The sequence below is a fragment of the Elephantulus edwardii genome, unplaced genomic scaffold, assembly GCF_000299155.1.
Source record: "Elephantulus edwardii isolate Elephantulus edwardi_28Jun2011 unplaced genomic scaffold, EleEdw1.0 scaffold00120, whole genome shotgun sequence".
Classification (NCBI taxonomy): Eukaryota; Metazoa; Chordata; class Mammalia; order Macroscelidea; family Macroscelididae; genus Elephantulus; species Elephantulus edwardii.
In genome coordinates, this window is record NW_006399870.1 from 3,378,953 (window position 1) to 3,396,029 (window position 17,077).

The following is a 17,077-nucleotide window of genomic DNA, read 5'->3' on the forward strand; positions in this document are numbered from 1 at the left end:
GACCGGTCCTTAGAGAGGGACATCATGCTTGGGAGGGTGGAGGGACGGCGCAGGAGAGGAAGGCCCTCTATGAGGTCAGTCACTGGGATAATTGGGATGGGAGTGTCCGAGACAGTGCTATTGGCACAGGACAGAGCGGAGTTTAGGGCTGTTGTACATCGGGTCGCTATGAGTCGCAGGCGACTAGACGGCACATAACAACAACAACTGTCTTTCTACAGATAGAGTAGACTTGGTTCCTGTATATTCCACCGGATGAAGTTCAGTGGTATAGTTACTACTTTTTAAAAAATGTGTAAATTGATTGTTATCCTGTTATGTGCTCTCCAGCCTACTCTCTATCACCAAGGCCTTTTCCTTAATTACCAAACCTTTCTTTGTTTCCAACTTTTGCATTCCAGTCGCCACTTCTTATGAATACATCTTGATTGTATGTTCTATAGATGAAGAATGAGAGTAATGGGCAGGCAGTGTGCAGAGCAATTAGTCTGCATAATAATTCTATAAATTAGATGCTATTATTAGCTCCATTTTACAGCTGCAGAAATTGGGGCAACAGAATTAAGTAACTTGCTCGAGGTAATATAGTTAGTAAGTGACAGAAGCAGATTCTGAGCCTAGGCATTTGGATTCCAAATTCTGACAATGTCTAGTTAAGACAGTGTGAGAATAGTGAGGGTCACGTGTAGGTTAAATGCCTAAGTCCTTAAAATTGAAGAAATTCCCAAGGAATGGCCTTGTTTTCTCTTCTACTACTAGGTTTACTAGTGATCAAAATGTTCAAGCTATAAGGGGAAAAAATGCTGTAGCAGTTAGAGCTGTCTTGTGTGTGTGTGTGTGTGAGAGAGAGAGAGAGAGAGAGAGAGAGAGAGACACACACACACAGGCTGCCTCCAGGGAATAATGTATTCTCATACTTGCCCCATTCCACCCCCAAATCTGGGTTTCTATAAGAAAAAAAAAATCTTCTGTGTTATCTTGATGAACTCTGCCCTGGGGCATCCCAGCTGTGTGGTGTCTCTCTCTGCTGCAGTTTGGCCCTTGATGCCAGGGCAGTTAGGTGCATGTGATATAGACTGTCAGATGGTGGAACGAAACGCAGATTATGGAAATGACAGTAAAACCAACAGAAGAGCTAACACTCCTCTCCACTCTATCCTTTGGGTTACACCAAAATGCAAGAATAGCTAAAGTCAGCAATTATAGATTCAGGATTTGAAATGATTCTGAACATTACAGGTGAAATTCACAAGAAGAAATGCAGTAGTTAAAAGCAAAGATCTGCCTGGAGATTGAAAAACTCAATTCAATAGATTCGTATGGGAACACCCTTGCCTGGTGAGGGGGGATTGTGAAGACCCGTGATGAGCTGCACTGAAAGCTCCTGAGAAGTCAGTGTTGTGCTCTGGTAGCAGCCACACGGGCCCAGACTCCACCTGAGGGGCCTGGCAGTCCTCCCTGAGGAGAGCCGCACTGTGTTGTCTCCACCACTTGGAACCATTACAGAAGATCATCCTGGACGCTGGGCCATTAGGAGGGCAGCTCCTGAAGGTCTGGACACTTGATTCTTGTACATTCAGGATTCCAAGATGCAGCCTTGGAATATGACTGTTGTGTACCATAGAGTTGGAACCTATCTATAGCTGACCTTCTGGGAGGTTTTAAGAGGCAGTTAGTTAATCATTCAGGAGGAGATTGCTTGTGGCCTCGGACCTCATGCCTTCATGATTGCAGCGCAGCTTCTTGCCACTAGACCACCAGAACTCCCTTGGAACATGACTAGCTGCATTCAAATTAGAGGGCTGCCAACTGTCATGAGTGGGAGGAAAGGCCATTTGTGTGTCACTTCCTCCTGGACAATTCATAGAACTCCAGAGGGTAACTCGTAACTAAACCCCACTATGTTGTTATATTTACCTTGGAGTTGTAACTGACCCATAGCTGACCCTCCAGCGGTTTTCAGAGATAGTAAATTGCAAGGGAGAGGTCTAGCCTTCTCTTTCTGGGCAGCTGCTGGATTAGAACCGTGTTTGTTTGGGTTGCCAGAGCTGTAGATCTGGAGGCAAAGCCTGAGGGCTCAGATGCAGCGACACAGCCACGGTTTAGGGGAGGAAGGGCCCCCTTTATGCGAGTGGGTAGGCCCCGGATTTCTTCTCCACACCCCGCCGTTTCTCCTCTTTGGCACAGATGACGGGAGCGACAGCAGGCGCAGCGCGACAGGCGCGGACTCCAGGGAGTACTGCATGTCTGATCGAGATATCGTGGAGGTGGTCCGGACCGAGTACGTGTACACACGGCCCCCGCCCTGGTCGGACACACTGCCCACCATCCACGTGGTCACGCCCACGTACAGCCGCCCGGTGCAGAAGGCCGAGCTGACGCGCATGGCCAACACGCTGCTGCACGTGCCCAACCTGCACTGGCTGGTGGTGGAGGACGCGCCCCGGCGCACGCCGCTCACCGCCCGGCTGCTGCGCGACACGGGCCTCAACTACACGCACCTGCACGTCGAGACGCCCCGCAACTATAAACTGCGCGGGGACGCACGCGACCCGCGCATCCCCCGTGGCACCATGCAGCGCAACCTGGCGCTGCGCTGGTTGCGCGAAACCTTCCCCCGAAACTCCAGCCAGCCGGGCGTGGTCTATTTCGCAGACGACGACAACACCTACAGCCTGGAGCTCTTCGAGGAGGTGGGGCAGGGGCTGTGGGCAGCCGGGAGGGGCCGCGGGACACACAGGGTCTGAGGACAGAGAGTACTCAGAGGTTTGATGATGGATGCAGGGACTTGTGGCACAATCAAGTGGGAAGTCCCCCAACTGGGGACTGCATTGTGGGTGCATTGGGGGTGCAGAGAGACAGGTTAAGCAGGGGGAAAGAGCATTGCCATGCTGGGGTTAATGCAGAGAGAGAAGGAGGGAGGGTGAAGAAATCCCACTGCAGTGTTAAGCAGCTCTAGTTAGTAGAAAAGAAAGCTGATGTCTGAAGCTCTAAATGGCACTTCTGATCCGAGATTTTGGGTGTGGTCATTCCACACAGATACTGGAAACTTCTGGTGGAACAATTTAAGCTTCCTAATCGATGGCACATACAGTTATAACGGCATGTCGTCAGGAAGGTCCAGTCCTTGGAGAAGGACATCATACTTGGAAGGGTAGAAGGTCAGTGCAGGAGGGAAAGACCCAGGATTAGATGAATTGATGCAGTAACTGGGGTAATGGGCGTAAGTGTGTTGGAGACAGTGAGATTAGCTCAGGATAGGGCTGAGTTCAGGTCTGTTGTTCATAGGGTCCTGTGAGTCAACTGTCAACTTTCTGCACGTAACAACAACAACAAGAATGGTTTATGAGAATGGTAGCCAGAGTTTGGGCAGGGGTTTGTTCAAACTCCAAATGGCTAAATGAGAGAGTTGAAAGCGAAAAAGTAAAAGGTAAGATTGAGTGGAAAGGGCAATGTGGAGGAGACTGGCCAGTGTGAGGAGTCTGGTCCAGTATAGCATGGGGCAGGCTCTCTGCATATGCCACCAGGTGGATGATGTCCACAGGCAGGGAAAGAGCCACACCCTGAGTGTGGGAGCGTTTACATTGCACCGCGCATGGGCGTGAGATGCACCCTGACCATCGGGTGCTTTGATTTGTAGATGCGAAGCACCCGGAGGGTATCTGTGTGGCCAGTTGCCTTTGTGGGTGGCCTCCGGTACGAGTCCCCAAAGGTGAATGGAGCAGGGAAGGTGGTCGGCTGGAAGACAGTGTTCGACCCCCACCGACCATTTGCAATAGACATGGCTGGATTTGCCGTCAATCTGCGACTTATTCTGCAGCGAAGCCAGGCCTACTTCAAACTGCGTGGTGTCAAGGGGGGCTACCAGGAAAGCAGCCTCCTTCGAGAACTTGTCACCCTCAGTGACCTGGAGCCCAAGGCTGCCAACTGCACCAAGGTAGGTTGGCTCCTCAGCAGAACTGGTCATAAGACAAGCGTGTCCAGGCTCATAACAGCCTTTCACTGCCTGTAACAGAACCACAGCCAAGCTCACTGCTGTGGCATTGATTCTGACTCATAGGGAGCCTTCATTCAATTCCATTTCCAAGGCTGTAAAACTTTATCAGAGGAGACTGCCTGACATGTCCCAAAAATCAGCTGGCAGATTCAAACCACTGACCTTTCAGTTCACAGTGCAACATGTCACTGTCACCAGAGCTCCTTTAAAGGTAGGCAGAAACGAAGTGCCCAAAAATGGCCTTGCAAATAAGAGACAGTTGTCTACTTATTTAGTGCTGCTATAATAGAATTTTTTTTTCCAAGTGAGATCTGATGGTGTAGTACATAGGGAATGGTGCTGTAAATCCAAAGATGGCTCTTCTCTGCAAGTTCAAGTCCACTTGTGACTTGGTGGGAGAAAGATGGGCAGTCTTCTGCTGTGCAATTTACAGCCTCCAAAAACCCATTGGAGGCTCAGCTATGAGTCAGTGTTAGATTGACAGCAAGAGTAAGAAAACCCAGAAATAACACAGGAAGATGACTTTAAGAAATGAAAACTTAACCAGCTCACAGCTCAGGAGCCTGGAAGTCTGAATTCAGAGTACCAGTACTAGCAGAAGGCTTTCTCTCTTTTGGCTCTGTGAAAGGGCTTTGTTTCCTCTGTGGGCTGAGTGCTCCTGGGAGATGTCTGTGTCTTCCCCTGAGATAGGAGGCTCCCAGCACAGGGACCCCAGTTCCCAAGAACAGGCTTTGCACCCAGACACAAGAGCCCCTCCTTTTTTGCTTACTTCTCTCTCCTTTTATCTCTTGTAAGGTAAAAGCTGAGGCAGTCCACACCCCAAAGGAGCTTATCAGGGCTCTGGGACCTGGGTAAGGGTGTTGAATCTCACCCTAATTCCCTTACACTTGATTGGCTAATCACATCAGAAAACATTCTTGCAGATGAATGCATTATTATGTAACTGCCACACTGTTGAGAAACACAGCCTTGCCATGTTGGCACATTTCAATCCAGGACACCAGCACTTTACCATCTGGAGGGCAGCCACACAAAAGCTAGGTGGGGACATGGGGATGGGGTGGTGATCGCCGACTTTGCCTCCTCCCTCAAAGTAGCTGGGCTCAGTTTGCACATGCACCTTTTAATTTGGACTTCCTAGACCTGGGCCATTTGACTGAGCTGAAGGTTCCGGAAAGTTCTTTCTCTCTCCTTAGAGAAATCCACCAGGAAACCCAGGGGAGGAATTCTTGGGATCTTTGTTTTCCATAGCTGTAGATTTCATGTTTCCAGCAGATATTTTGAATGCATCTCATGCACAAATAGCAAGAATGAGGGAAGTAGGCAGAAATAAAGAACAATCAAGAAAACTTGACAGAACAAGGGCCAGGGGGATGGAGAAATGCTTGTGAGGTGTGGGAGGGGAAGGGGGGCAGGCCAAGGTCAAGGCTTGCCCATTGTGTAATGTCTCTGGACACAGATTCTGGTATGGCACACACGGACAGAGAAGCCAGTGCTGGTCAATGAGGGGAAGAAAGGCTTCACCGACCCCAGTATGGAGATCTAGCTGCAGAGACAGGTATGAAGCTGTGAGGGTGGGGAATGGGTAGGGGAGACACAGGTAGTGGCAAGACCTAGCACCAGTCTCCCCAAAGGTTCCCTTACAGCCCTCCTTCTGTGGGAGGCAAGGCACAGCAGGGCAAGAGAGAGGCCAGCCAAAGGCTTCTGCCGAATGTTCGCTAGACTCCGGCATCTCACTTCTTGACAGCACTCCATATATCTGTCTTTCCTAGTCTATGTTATGCAAGATAGGGGTGGGGGCTCAGACAACAGGACACACATCTGTCCCTCTGACTCTGGAGTTAATCACACCTTCTGTATCACACTCTCCTCTTTACCATAAACTCTCACTCTGTTTTGTCCCTTGAACATAAAGCTCACCTCTGCCAGTTCCACTTAAAATGCATCAGTACAAAGCCCCACCCCTACTTCCCACTCTAACTGGGACCCTGGGAAAGCCCTTTCCAGTAACCCTTAATCAAGTGCCATAGGACACCTATGGGTTGGCTCTGTAAGACCTCTGTTGACCTGTAGTCAGGGGCTTGGCCCAGGTGGCTGGCCCTTGCTCCTGGTCCTAAAGCCTCATACCTCACCAACACTCTTCTCCCTCCCTCCACAGGATCCTCCTTTTCAGACCCTGTTCTTGGCCTGCTGCTCTCTCGCCCATGGGTGATGATCCTTCCAAGGCTAACTCTTGAGGGATTACTGTCACCCTCCTTTCTCAGTTGGGAGATTCAGAGAGAGGCCAGCTTAATGCCGAGATGAAGGACAGATAACACAAAGCACAGAAACCTTAGTCCTGTTATTTTCTTCCATCTGACTTGACCAATGGCCCGAGAGAGACTTCAGGGGTGGGAGCACAGCTGTCTGTTAGCAAGGCCAGCCTGCACAAGCATCCCAGGGCATTCCTGACAAGGCCCTGTCTTCAGAGTTGTCAAAAGATGCTGCTGCACCTCCAGCCAAAATGATAGGGGCTAAGGAGTGGACACACCTGCCCTCCTTCCACCCTGATCCAGGCCCAGCGGCCACACTGGACCTCAACCAGGGAACTGTGAAGACGGCAGAGCAGCCACTGGGAAAAATGGATGTCCATCCCCACCTCACTCCTCTTCCTGAGGGCTGCTCCCAAAGCAGACATACCTCTTTGTTTTCCTTTGGTTCATGTTTACAGAACTGGCTGTCTGGGATTCTCAATAGCTCTGCATGTTGGCCTGGGCCTGCTGACAGGCTCTGTGTACCTCACGCTGGGGTATGAGCGTCAGCCCGGCCTCTGGCCCTATGACTCCCAGCCTTCTCCAGCACCAGATCCACACAGGTCACTGAAAGAATCCGAACCAAGAAACCATGTGATGCACCACCGTCCACAACACAGCTTTCCTGTGCCCTGGGCACTGACAGCCCTTGCCCACCTGGAGTGGACAAGACCAGGCCCAGCTGAGAAGTCCTCTTCTGGAACTCTCAGACAACTTCAGATCAAAAAGGAAAGGGGATCTCCTTCTGCTTGCAGATGGTAGGCGCTCCCAGGTCAAACCCTTCCTTTGGAGGGTTTCAGGGGAGGGGACAGAGGTCATTAGGATACCAGGGGAAAGAAGACCTGATCATACACCACTGGAAATCATGTATTTAAACACAAACTGTGAAGAGAAAATGTCTTTTCCCTGCATGAGGGACGCACTCAGAGCAAACACACCTCATCCCCACCTCCCTGTCCCGCCACCCCAGCCCAGAGAAGGAGCAATGATCAAGGTGACCAGGGCCCAAGTGCTACCGCCACCACCCCCACCCCCACGGCTTTCTCACTAGATGGTGCCCTCTGGTGTTCATTTCCCTTGTGTTCTTGAGAGTTGGAAGCACAATTTTCCTCCCAATTGAAGAGAAAGGAAAGACCCGACTGAAAAGGTATTGCATTTTTAACTGCTAGCAATGCCCACTCTGTTTAAACACACAGGCTATTCAGAGTCCGCTTGCAGCTGGGTGGGAGTCAAGCCAGCAGATGTACCTGCAGTGGCTCCTGCTTCTGAAACACATCTCGTTCCCCACAGTATTGCTGTCTGCTGGGAATCAGACAGGATGCCCAGGCCCTTGGCAGGTGCTTTCCCTGACCCGCCACACTTCCCATAGCTGCTTTGAAATAGGTCCTTGGAGTCACATAAACGGCATGGAGAGACAGGAGGACAAGGGCCACCCCTGACCGCAGGTCCGAGCTCAGGGCCCCTGCTGCCGGGGGAGCACAGCGGAGCCAGTCCCAAACACAGCCTGGCTGACTTTAGGTGACCATCTTAGTCAAAATCCCAGGGCTCATTTTTAGGAAATTGATAGAAACAATAAAATGGGAACATCCTTCCAATTTTTTAAAAGGCACTTTTTTGTCAGATGCTAGTTCAATTGTTTTCCCCTATTATCATCTCCTGCATGAACATTTATTTATAACTGTAACCCCGGTGGACTGCAACCTTCATCGTTGATGGGAATGAGTTTGTTACAGATCAGAAGAGCTGGGCCCATGATGACAATTTGTTTTTCAAGCCCAGGGTGTGTCCCCTGCTCCTTGGCACTGGCCCGGCCCCAGCGAAGCGGTGCTGGAGCTGAGGGGGCCCCGGGGCACAAACTGGACGAAGAGGCCTCCTGCCCCTGCATCTCTGGTCTCTTCTAACTTAACTGTATTTCGTTTGTTTCAAAATTAAATGCCAAATATGGTTTTTAACAGTCCTGATCCTCGTTCGCCCTGTCTTATTTTAGCCTCGCTCACTAATTTAACCACCCAACAAATATCAGATATCTGATATGAGCCAGATCTGCATCTTAGAACGAAGCTCTCTCTCACTTTTTGCTGTTGAGCGGAAGCTGACTCCTCGCTGACCTCCCACTGGGTCCCTGGGGCTGTAAATCTCACGGGAGGAGACTGTTCATCTCTCCACTGGTGGATTGCTAGGGAGGTACAGCCTTTGAGTTAGCAGCACAACTGCCACCGAAGCTCCTTTAGGAACAAAGAGGGGCTTAAATTGGACAAACATATTGTTGTTGTTAAGTGCCATCGAGTGGCAGGCCTCATAGCAACCCTTTGAAGGAGAGTCCTCAACGCTTGGGTGCCTTTCATCCTCTCTCCAGGTTCAAAGGGTTTCCGGAGGCCAGCTATTATGGAAGTGGATGCCACTCCTCCTTCCAAGCTTGTTTTAATTGGGGAGCTCCACCCCACTCTCTGTCCACATTGGGTAACCAGCCATTAATGCGTTTGACACATCAGTGTCACAATGTTCAGCCTCACAGCAACCACAAGTTACCACTGTATGGCAACTTGTACACCAGGGCTATGTGACCTAGAGGAATGCCTGAACAAAAACAATGAAAGACAGGCCTGAGGGCCGCGGGTTAAAAGTCACCCACCTTTGGCTTGGTAGCATTGCTTTTTGTCCACTGGGCCAAGGGATCTCTATGTTGATGTTATTGTTGTTAAGTGCCGTCGAGTGGTAGGTGACACGTAGTGACCCTATGAAGGACAGTCCTCAACGCTTGTGTGGACAAACATATATATTTAAAAAAAATTATCTCTTTTCACTCCTTACAGGCACACATCCCTCCTTGCAACTTCAGAAAGTCTAAGAATTAGCATAGAAAAGAGTACAGAAATACAACTGCTTCCATACAGTCTATTTTGAATGTGGCCACCTTGTATGTGCTGGGGTCCATCTGTGCTCCACAGGGTTTTAGGGCCTGCAGTCTTACTGAAGCAGAACACCAGGTCTTTCTACTGTGTTACCACTGGGGGGACTCAAACAACCTTTAGGTTAGTAGCATTTTCACCACCTGGGGACCTAGGAGCTAGTGCACGACTAAAAATACAAAGTCTTCATCTTCATGGAATTTATATTCTACAAAGAGAGATAATGAACAAGGGATGGTATTTCAGATATGATTTGTTTTAAGACGAGAGAAGCAGAGGAAGGGGACAAAGTGGAGAAGGGGCTGAGTCTCCCAACAAAGCAGCCAGAAAGGATTACTGATGAGAGCTGAAGGGAGTTGTGACCCCAGGCACGCAGTCACCAGCGGCTTAGAGCGCTCCGGGAACAGCATCCTCCCCAGTGCGGGTGAGCACTTGAAGTGATGGAGACAGAGCCCAATGTGGCTGCAGCTGAATGGACAGTGAGCTAGGGTTGCCCTAGGAACCCGTGTAACTGTTTTGGTTTTTATGGGATGAAATGGAAAGCCACCAGAGGGTTGAAAGCAGAGGACTGACATGACCTAACTGACAGTTTCTAAGAACCAGTCCGCTTACTCTGCTGACAACAGAAGGGTGGCTGCACGCCAGGGGAGACAGCAATAGCAGTATTCAAACACAAGATGATGGTGGATCAGACAGGGCACAGGGGCAGAAAGGGCTGAGTTCTGGATGTATCTGAACAGTAGGACCAGAAGGATGTGCTGATAGAGGAGATGTGGAGGAGTCACAGTGGTGTAAGAAACGTGGGCAGTGTGCAGCTGGCCGACACGGGGGACCTCAGGAGCCCCACTTCACTGCTGGATCATCATCTGAAGTAGATGGGACAAGCAGACAGTTGCAGCAACCTGGAGACAAACACGGTGGGTCCCAGGATCAAGACTGCTTGTGGATCTCAAGGATAGAGTCTGTGATGTGTGATGAAGGCCTGGGAATACGGGGTTATAAGGAGGAATCCATAAGGAGCTATGAAAAGTCACAAAGTGAAGGAAGACATGAAGCCTTTTGCCAATGCTGAAGTACAGTCTGTCACCGGGTGCTTTGACAGAAGCTCTGCAGGTGGCTTGGCAGATAGGCGGGTGGGAGTAATAAATGGGGCATGAGGACTTCACTTTACAAAATTACCAATTCATCCCTGTTTAGCTTTGCATGAAAGAAAAATTCAGAGGGATACTTCATTGTGCAGTGAATATTTTCAGAAGATTCCCGTAAAGTACAGCTCTCTGTCATGTTCTCCAACAGAAGCTAATTTGCCTAGACCCATGTAGTAACATTATTGATGGGAAATGAGATACCGCGGCTCCCAGCCCAGGCCAGGTCCCAGCAGCACTGACATTGTGGCTCTGTGCTTTCAGGTTCAAGGCAGCTCGAGGAGAATTGGCTGCTTTAGACAAAATTGGGGAATTCACCAACCTGTGATCCTATATACCACTGAAGATCTTGATTTTATAAAAGTAAGCCCCATTTCACCACCCTATATGGGACATTTGAGTCAGTTCTCCCTGGCTGTCCTTGTCCCCCCTCAGGACTTGCTCCTGTGGCTGCAGGGGTGCAGCCTCTGGGGCACCTGAGGGCCCCTTGGCCCACTCTGTTCCTCTCAGTCTTCTATTGAGCTGCTGTGGGCAGAGGTGTACATTAGGTGTCTGTTATTAGACTCTGACTATGAATGAAGATCATTTGTTTCTGGCAACAGAAGTCAGTGCTGTTTGTGCAGAAATATTCACTTTATTGAAGCTAACCTAGCTCCTGGGGTCGAGGCGGTCCCTGCTCCTCTTTGTTCCCCACCAAATGCCTAGTATGAATTTAGATCTGACCTCTCCTGTTCCAAGGGCACCTCCAATGCGCAGTGACAGTGCAGAGAAGCCAAGGCCAGCAGGTCACGGCACACCAGGAGCATGGACCATCTATGCACTGGGTAGTCAGTTTTTAGACACATATGTAGCAGCTGAGCTAAATGTGGGTCTGACCCAACTGCCTTCTCCTCTGGTGAACAGCAGCATAGATTAAATAACATTTCTTTCTTTCTTCTTTTTTTTTTAAATGGCCTGGTTAACAATTTATCGCAATTCAGAACAAAGAACCTGAACTGACTCGTTGCACTGGGTCCCCAGAACAAGTATCAGCCTTAGAACATGGAGATGATGGTAGAGAAAGCTGTTTCTTCCTCCCAAGCTGACTGATTACAGGAACTAGAAGAGGGAGACAGAAGCTGGGGGACAGGCTTGGCTGTGTCTGCAGGCCAAGGCTACCCTAACATGCCCAGCGTAGCTCCCTGCCCAGTGCTAGCTGAGTGTCCTGGGGCCTCTGAGGTGAGGGAGGCTGTTTGTCTATTAGGATCTTCTTCAGATAGTGTTCTTCTTCAGTTTATGCTTCATCTATTCTCACTGAGCAAAGGCTAGAAATATTTGCAAATCAGGAAAATAAGTGGTTGGATATTTCTGTCTCTGTGAGGCTTTGGCTTGTCGTCTAGTTGTGGCAATCAGAGTAGAAATGAAAAGGAGAAAATGTGTGTGTCTCTAAAACTCCAGAGAAGACAGAGGATTATGAAGAAGAAATAATGTCCGCATGAGTGTGGCCCCCTCCCCTCCCCTATAGAGGGTCTCAAGCCTGCTATATCAGAAGAGAAAAGGGACCAGGCCCCAGCTGAGAGGATGCCACCAAAGGAACATATTTGGTTCAGCCTGGAGCTTATGTCTAGCTCACCTCTGTGCTTTTTGTGTGAGCTCAGGTGCTTACCACAGGGCATTTGAATAATATTCCCAAACCGAGAGAGGGATATTACTCTGCCTTTACCCGGCAGATCAGGTGCTGCCACTAACTACATGAAAGCTTCCCCTTCACCTCCCACCCTCTTCTTCAAACTTCAGGGTGGAGACAGCAGATTGAATCTCCAGACTCTCCTGTCCACCTTGAAGCTGCCACTGCTAATGCTCTCCGGGAGGGCATGAAGGAGCAGCCTTGCATCCTCTGGTCACCAGGAGGATGGCAGGGTGTGGCTCAGTTAATGTACTGGTTCCTGCCCAGGCGAGGTGTGTCCATAGACTGTATCACTGGGCCTGCCATCTTCTCTTCAAATACAATGACCTGGAAAGAGAATGACTAGGATATGTTGGTGGCTGAGATCAGGCCTGACAACCAGGAGAGAGAGGCACAGGGCTTGTAATTACTGGGAGTTATGGCCTCCAAGGCTGAGGAGAAAGACTGAGGAGCCGAGCCAGAAGAACAGTTCATCTATGCTGAGGAAGATGAAGGAAGTGTTAGTGCAGCTGCCTGCACTAACTTAGAGCTGGCAACTAAAGGGCTCTGAGACACATACTGATACCCATCCATGAGGCCGGCATGAGAAGGGGCCGTAGGGAGCTGACTAAGCTGCGGTTAGGGTTTTCCTCACAAACACCAATCCAAAAGAAGCTGAGGCCTCACATTTAGAAACAAATCCCTGCTCTCAGGATAGCTGAGAGGTCTTTCTTTCTGCCTTTGGAGCTGAAAGGAGTGTGCAGCTTTGACACATCCTGGAACCACCAAGTCAGCAGTGCACTTGGCCTGCCAACCTTCGGGTTTCCCCTGTGTTCACAAGAAGGCAGGCCAGGGGGTCACAGGCAGGGAATAAGGTTGGTATGTCCTCTTACCTGGTTGATACCTGGGTCCAACCAGGCACCTGGGAGGTAGAGGGTCTCTTGGGGTCCAATGTTCCAGTATCGTCCAAGATTTTGGCCATTGATGAACACAACCCCCTTTTCCCAGCCCTTTGGATGGAGTAGGGAGGACATTAGTCAATCACAAAAGATCATAGCTAATGTTACACAGGAAGGCAGAGACACAGCCATTCATATACTCCTCTTTTGTCCAGGGTCCTGAGGTTCTGACAGCCATAATGTAGAATCTTGGGGTTCTATTAGTTCCGATTCCTAATAATTGCATGCATTTGAGGTATGATGTCCAAGTTCAGAAGGGAAGTAGGAACCTGGGCCCTGAGAGGAAGCTCCACCAGCTTCCAGTGTTCTGTACTGACCTTCCACCCTGGGAAGCCCCAGGGTTCAAATGTAAAGGTGGGGATGCCTTTGGCACAAGTCAAGGCCAAGAAAAAGGGGCTTGTAGCTCCAAATCGTTGTGTGAAAAATGGGAGACCATGGGTTTACAAACCTCCAGCTTCAGAAAGGTATCATAAGGGGCAGGGCCAACTGACAAGCCACTCAAGAAGAAAGCAGGGAATGTCGGAACTTCTGGAACGGAGCTCCATTTGTTGATGCTGAACCTAAAGGTGGAAATGTGGCACAGAGGGAAGAAGGCACTCCCTCCTCTAGCCCCAGGCCTATATCTAAATCCAAAGTCAAGTTCCCACTTTTGTAGCCAGAGCACAGGGCTGGCAGCAGGTGGGTCATGGGGACAGTCAGTCCATCTGCATACACTGCTGCCGGCCCTTACTTACAGTGGTAAAGTCCCCTGGGCTGGGTCTGCTCACACCTCTGGGGAGAAGGGTGAGGCTAGTGTGTCACTGAGGTCCTTGCTGGCTCTCTTTGCATTTTCCCTATGAGCTCACACCCTGGTCCAAGGAAGTGCTCACCTCTGAAAGAAGCTCTTTTTCATATCCAGGCTGTAGATTCTGAAATTTTTCAGGGGAGACCCATCTAGATAGAGGTCTCCAATCAGACCTGTGGTAAGGAGACAAGGGATCATAAGGAAGGTAGGTGGGTGGGCAGTAACTAGCTACACAGGGAAGGCTTCGGGAAAGTTTGGCGGGATTCTTCCTGGAGTGTATACTGCCTGAGGAACTTCTCACTTGGCATCAGACCTTCCCAGAAAGCCCAGTGGTTTTGAGAATGATTAATACCAGTATTTCTCAGGCTTAGGATTTGCTGTTGAAGAGGGAGGTAGGATAGGGCTTCTACCTGTAGAGCTTCAGGTAGGAGGCCAGGGTAATGAGAGCCCTCTTCTGGACTTTATGAGGGAAACTTCCTTTTTGGGGCTGATCATTCCAAGACAGAGTAGAATAAGGTCAAAATGATAGATCACCAAGCGATCAACAGAGCCTCTAGCCTAATTTCAAGAATCAGTTAAAGTGTTGTCTCACAAGACACAACTCAACTAAATAGCTTCCAAAATGACCTAAGATCAAAGGAAATTTAAAAAACATTTCAACTGAGAGCAGATGGTAATAATACATGGGTACCATGACCAAAGTAAGCGTACTTGAGTAGGGCTATTTAGTGCCTTGGTGTTGTCCAGCTAAGGTGGCCCCTGAGAATCTCCCGTGATCACTTTGATGAAGGTGATCTTGATCATGGAGATGCTGAGATGCCAGAGCAGAAATGTCAATTCACAGGGCCTGAAGACACTCTCAGATGGTAGGAACTGGTGTCGCAGGGAGCACACTATTTTAAGAGAGAAGGTGTCTGACCATGATCCAGAAGATCAGAATTCTAGAGACGGTCCAAGATACACCCTGACAAGGGGTCTGAGGCAGCATAGACTTGGAAGAAGGATAATGCTGAGTCCCTGCCAATCCCCAGGAGGACAAAGGGCATGAAGCTGGGCCTGAAGACGAAGCCTGCTGAAGGATAAGGCTGAAATTCGGAGAACAATACAAGGAAATGATATGGGGAAAGAAGGTGAGGTGAACCTGAGCAGTGCAGGCAGGCACTGTGAGCATCCTGGAGAGGTCCAAATAGGAGAAGCCAGGAAGCTCTGCTGAGTGACTGGATCACAATGCTTTCCTGGCAGGTGCCCGGAAGATCCTTTCTCTAAAAGATTCTTCCGGATGATACTGGAATTTTAACCAAAGAGAAAGGCAAAACCCACGGTAACTGGGAATCCTGTCTTCCTTGTCACAATGTGACTTATTTTGTGTGAATGCACTTTTCTTAACTTCTCTGAAATTACTCATATTTTGACAGTGTTGTTGTTAGTAGGTTCCACTGAGTTGGCACTGACTCAGATTGACTCTGTACAACCAGATAAGACCCTGCCTAATCCTGTGCTATTCCCGTAATCCCTCTGTGCTTAAACACATTCCTACTGGGAATGCATCAGTCCATTTCACTGAGGGTGTTCCACCCCTTTGCTGACCTGCTGCTCTTCCAAGCATGATGTCCTTCACCAGGAACTAGGGGCTCCTGATAACACGCCCAAAATATGTGAGATGAGGTACCATCATTCTTGCCCTTAAGGAGTCCTCTGAATGCATGTTTTCCAAGACAGATTTCTTTGTTCTTTTGGCAGTCTCTGGTATGTTCAATATTCTTCATTAATTCCATAATTAGTTCTTTTTCAGCCTTCCTTATTCACTGCCCAACTTTCACAAGTACCTGAGGCAACTGAAAACACCTTTAGTTTTAACACTTAAAGGGGCTTCTCTTTAGCACTTGGAAGACGTCCTTGACAGTTTTTCCTAATGGATTAAGTGATTTGATTTTTTTTTTTTACTATTGCTTTCATAACTATTGATTATGGATACAAGTAAAAGTAAATCCTTGGTAAACTCAATAGTTTCTACACTTGTCATAGTGTTATTTATTGGTCCAGGTTTGAGGATTCTTATTTTTCTTTATCTTGAGATGTGATCCATACTGAAGCTGTATCAACTTTTTCAATATGTACATGAATTACTCTGTGTCATCTGCATAATGAATTTTTTATTATGCTTCCTCCATTCTTAATATTGCATTCTTTTCATATAGTTCATCTTGTTGAATTTTTTTGCTCAGAATATAAATTGTCCAAAATATTGGTATGTAAAAGGATATAGCCTTGATGCACAACTGTCCTTATTTTGTTAAAATGACTTCTTCATTGCTTATGTACAGGCTCTGTGTGAGCACAATTAATTGTTCTGCAATCTAATTCTTCAGAAATTATCCCTACTTTTTATGATCCACAAAGTCAAATGCTTTTGCATAGTCAGTAAATTACAAGTAAACCTCTTTATGGTAGATTCTGCTTTCAGATCCATTTGACATCAGCAACAATATTCTTTTTTCCTCTTTTGAATCCAGCTTGAATTTCTGGCATTCCCTGTGATTATACTGCTCCAAGTAATTTGTGAATGATTTTCAGCTAGATGTTACATGTGATATTAACGATGTTGTTGATATGTGCTTTCGAGTCAGTTCTGACTCATAGCAACCCTATGCACACGAGCTCTAAACCCTCTCTATCCTGAGCCTATTAAATTGTTTCTGACACACCTACTCCATTATCTTAGTCACTGAGCCATCCAGGGTCTTCATCTCTTGTGCTGTCCCTCCATCGTTCCAAGCATGATGTCCCTCCCTCCTTGCAACATATCTAAAGTATGTCAGACAGAGCTTCAAAATCCTTGCCTCCAAGGAGCAGACTAGTTTCACCCTCTTTAGGCTGGACCTGTTTGTTCTCTTAGCAGTCCATGGTGTATTCAATACTATTTTCCAGCACCACAGCTTCAAAGGCATTGATTCTTCTTCTATCATCTTTAGTCATTGTCTAGCTCTCTGATGCCTAGCAAGTAATGGCAAAGACGATGGCCTATCAGGTGCATCATAGTCTCTAGACTGACATCACTGCTCCTCAATGGATTACCTTCCTTCTTTTTCTTTTTTTGAATGGGCACAAATATGAATCTTTTTGAGCTAGCTTACCAAGACATTGTTTTCCAAATTTTTGGCACCTTCAAGTTAGCATGTCTAGGGAAGCATCTGTTTGCTGAAATACCTCAAGTGGTACAGCATAATTGCTGGAACTTAATTTTGGGGCAATGCCTTCAGTGCAGCCTGGATTTCTTCCTTCAGATTATCAGTTCTTGATCATTTCCTATTTACTGAAATGTTTCTGACATTCTTTTTGGTTTAGTG

The 17,077-nt window shown here is 48.2% G+C and overlaps 2 protein-coding genes across 2 annotated transcripts in view; one reads left to right on the forward strand and one right to left on the reverse strand.

The window, feature by feature from the left end:
* B3GAT1 (beta-1,3-glucuronyltransferase 1 (glucuronosyltransferase P)) overlaps positions 1 to 5,549 on the forward strand; it is a 12,085-nt gene extending 6,536 nt beyond the window's left edge. Inside the window, exons 3-5 of the mRNA XM_006892813.1 lie at positions 2,188 to 2,693; positions 3,641 to 3,937; positions 5,457 to 5,549. Coding sequence (XP_006892875.1) covers positions 2,188 to 2,693; positions 3,641 to 3,937; positions 5,457 to 5,543 — 890 coding nt within the window. The 3' untranslated portion in view covers positions 5,544 to 5,549. The remainder of the gene's footprint in view (positions 1 to 2,187; positions 2,694 to 3,640; positions 3,938 to 5,456) is intronic.
* A 6,699-nt stretch (positions 5,550 to 12,248) lies between these two features.
* Positions 12,249 to 17,077, reverse strand: part of LOC102851165 (beta-galactosidase-1-like protein 2-like) — a 92,725-nt gene continuing 87,896 nt past the window's right edge. The window contains exons 18-21 of the mRNA XM_006892849.1: positions 13,816 to 13,903; positions 13,395 to 13,506; positions 12,881 to 12,997; positions 12,249 to 12,335 (exon numbers count right to left, since the gene is read on the reverse strand). Of these exons, the coding sequence (XP_006892911.1) occupies positions 12,249 to 12,335; positions 12,881 to 12,997; positions 13,395 to 13,506; positions 13,816 to 13,903 (404 nt within the window). The remainder of the gene's footprint in view (positions 12,336 to 12,880; positions 12,998 to 13,394; positions 13,507 to 13,815; positions 13,904 to 17,077) is intronic.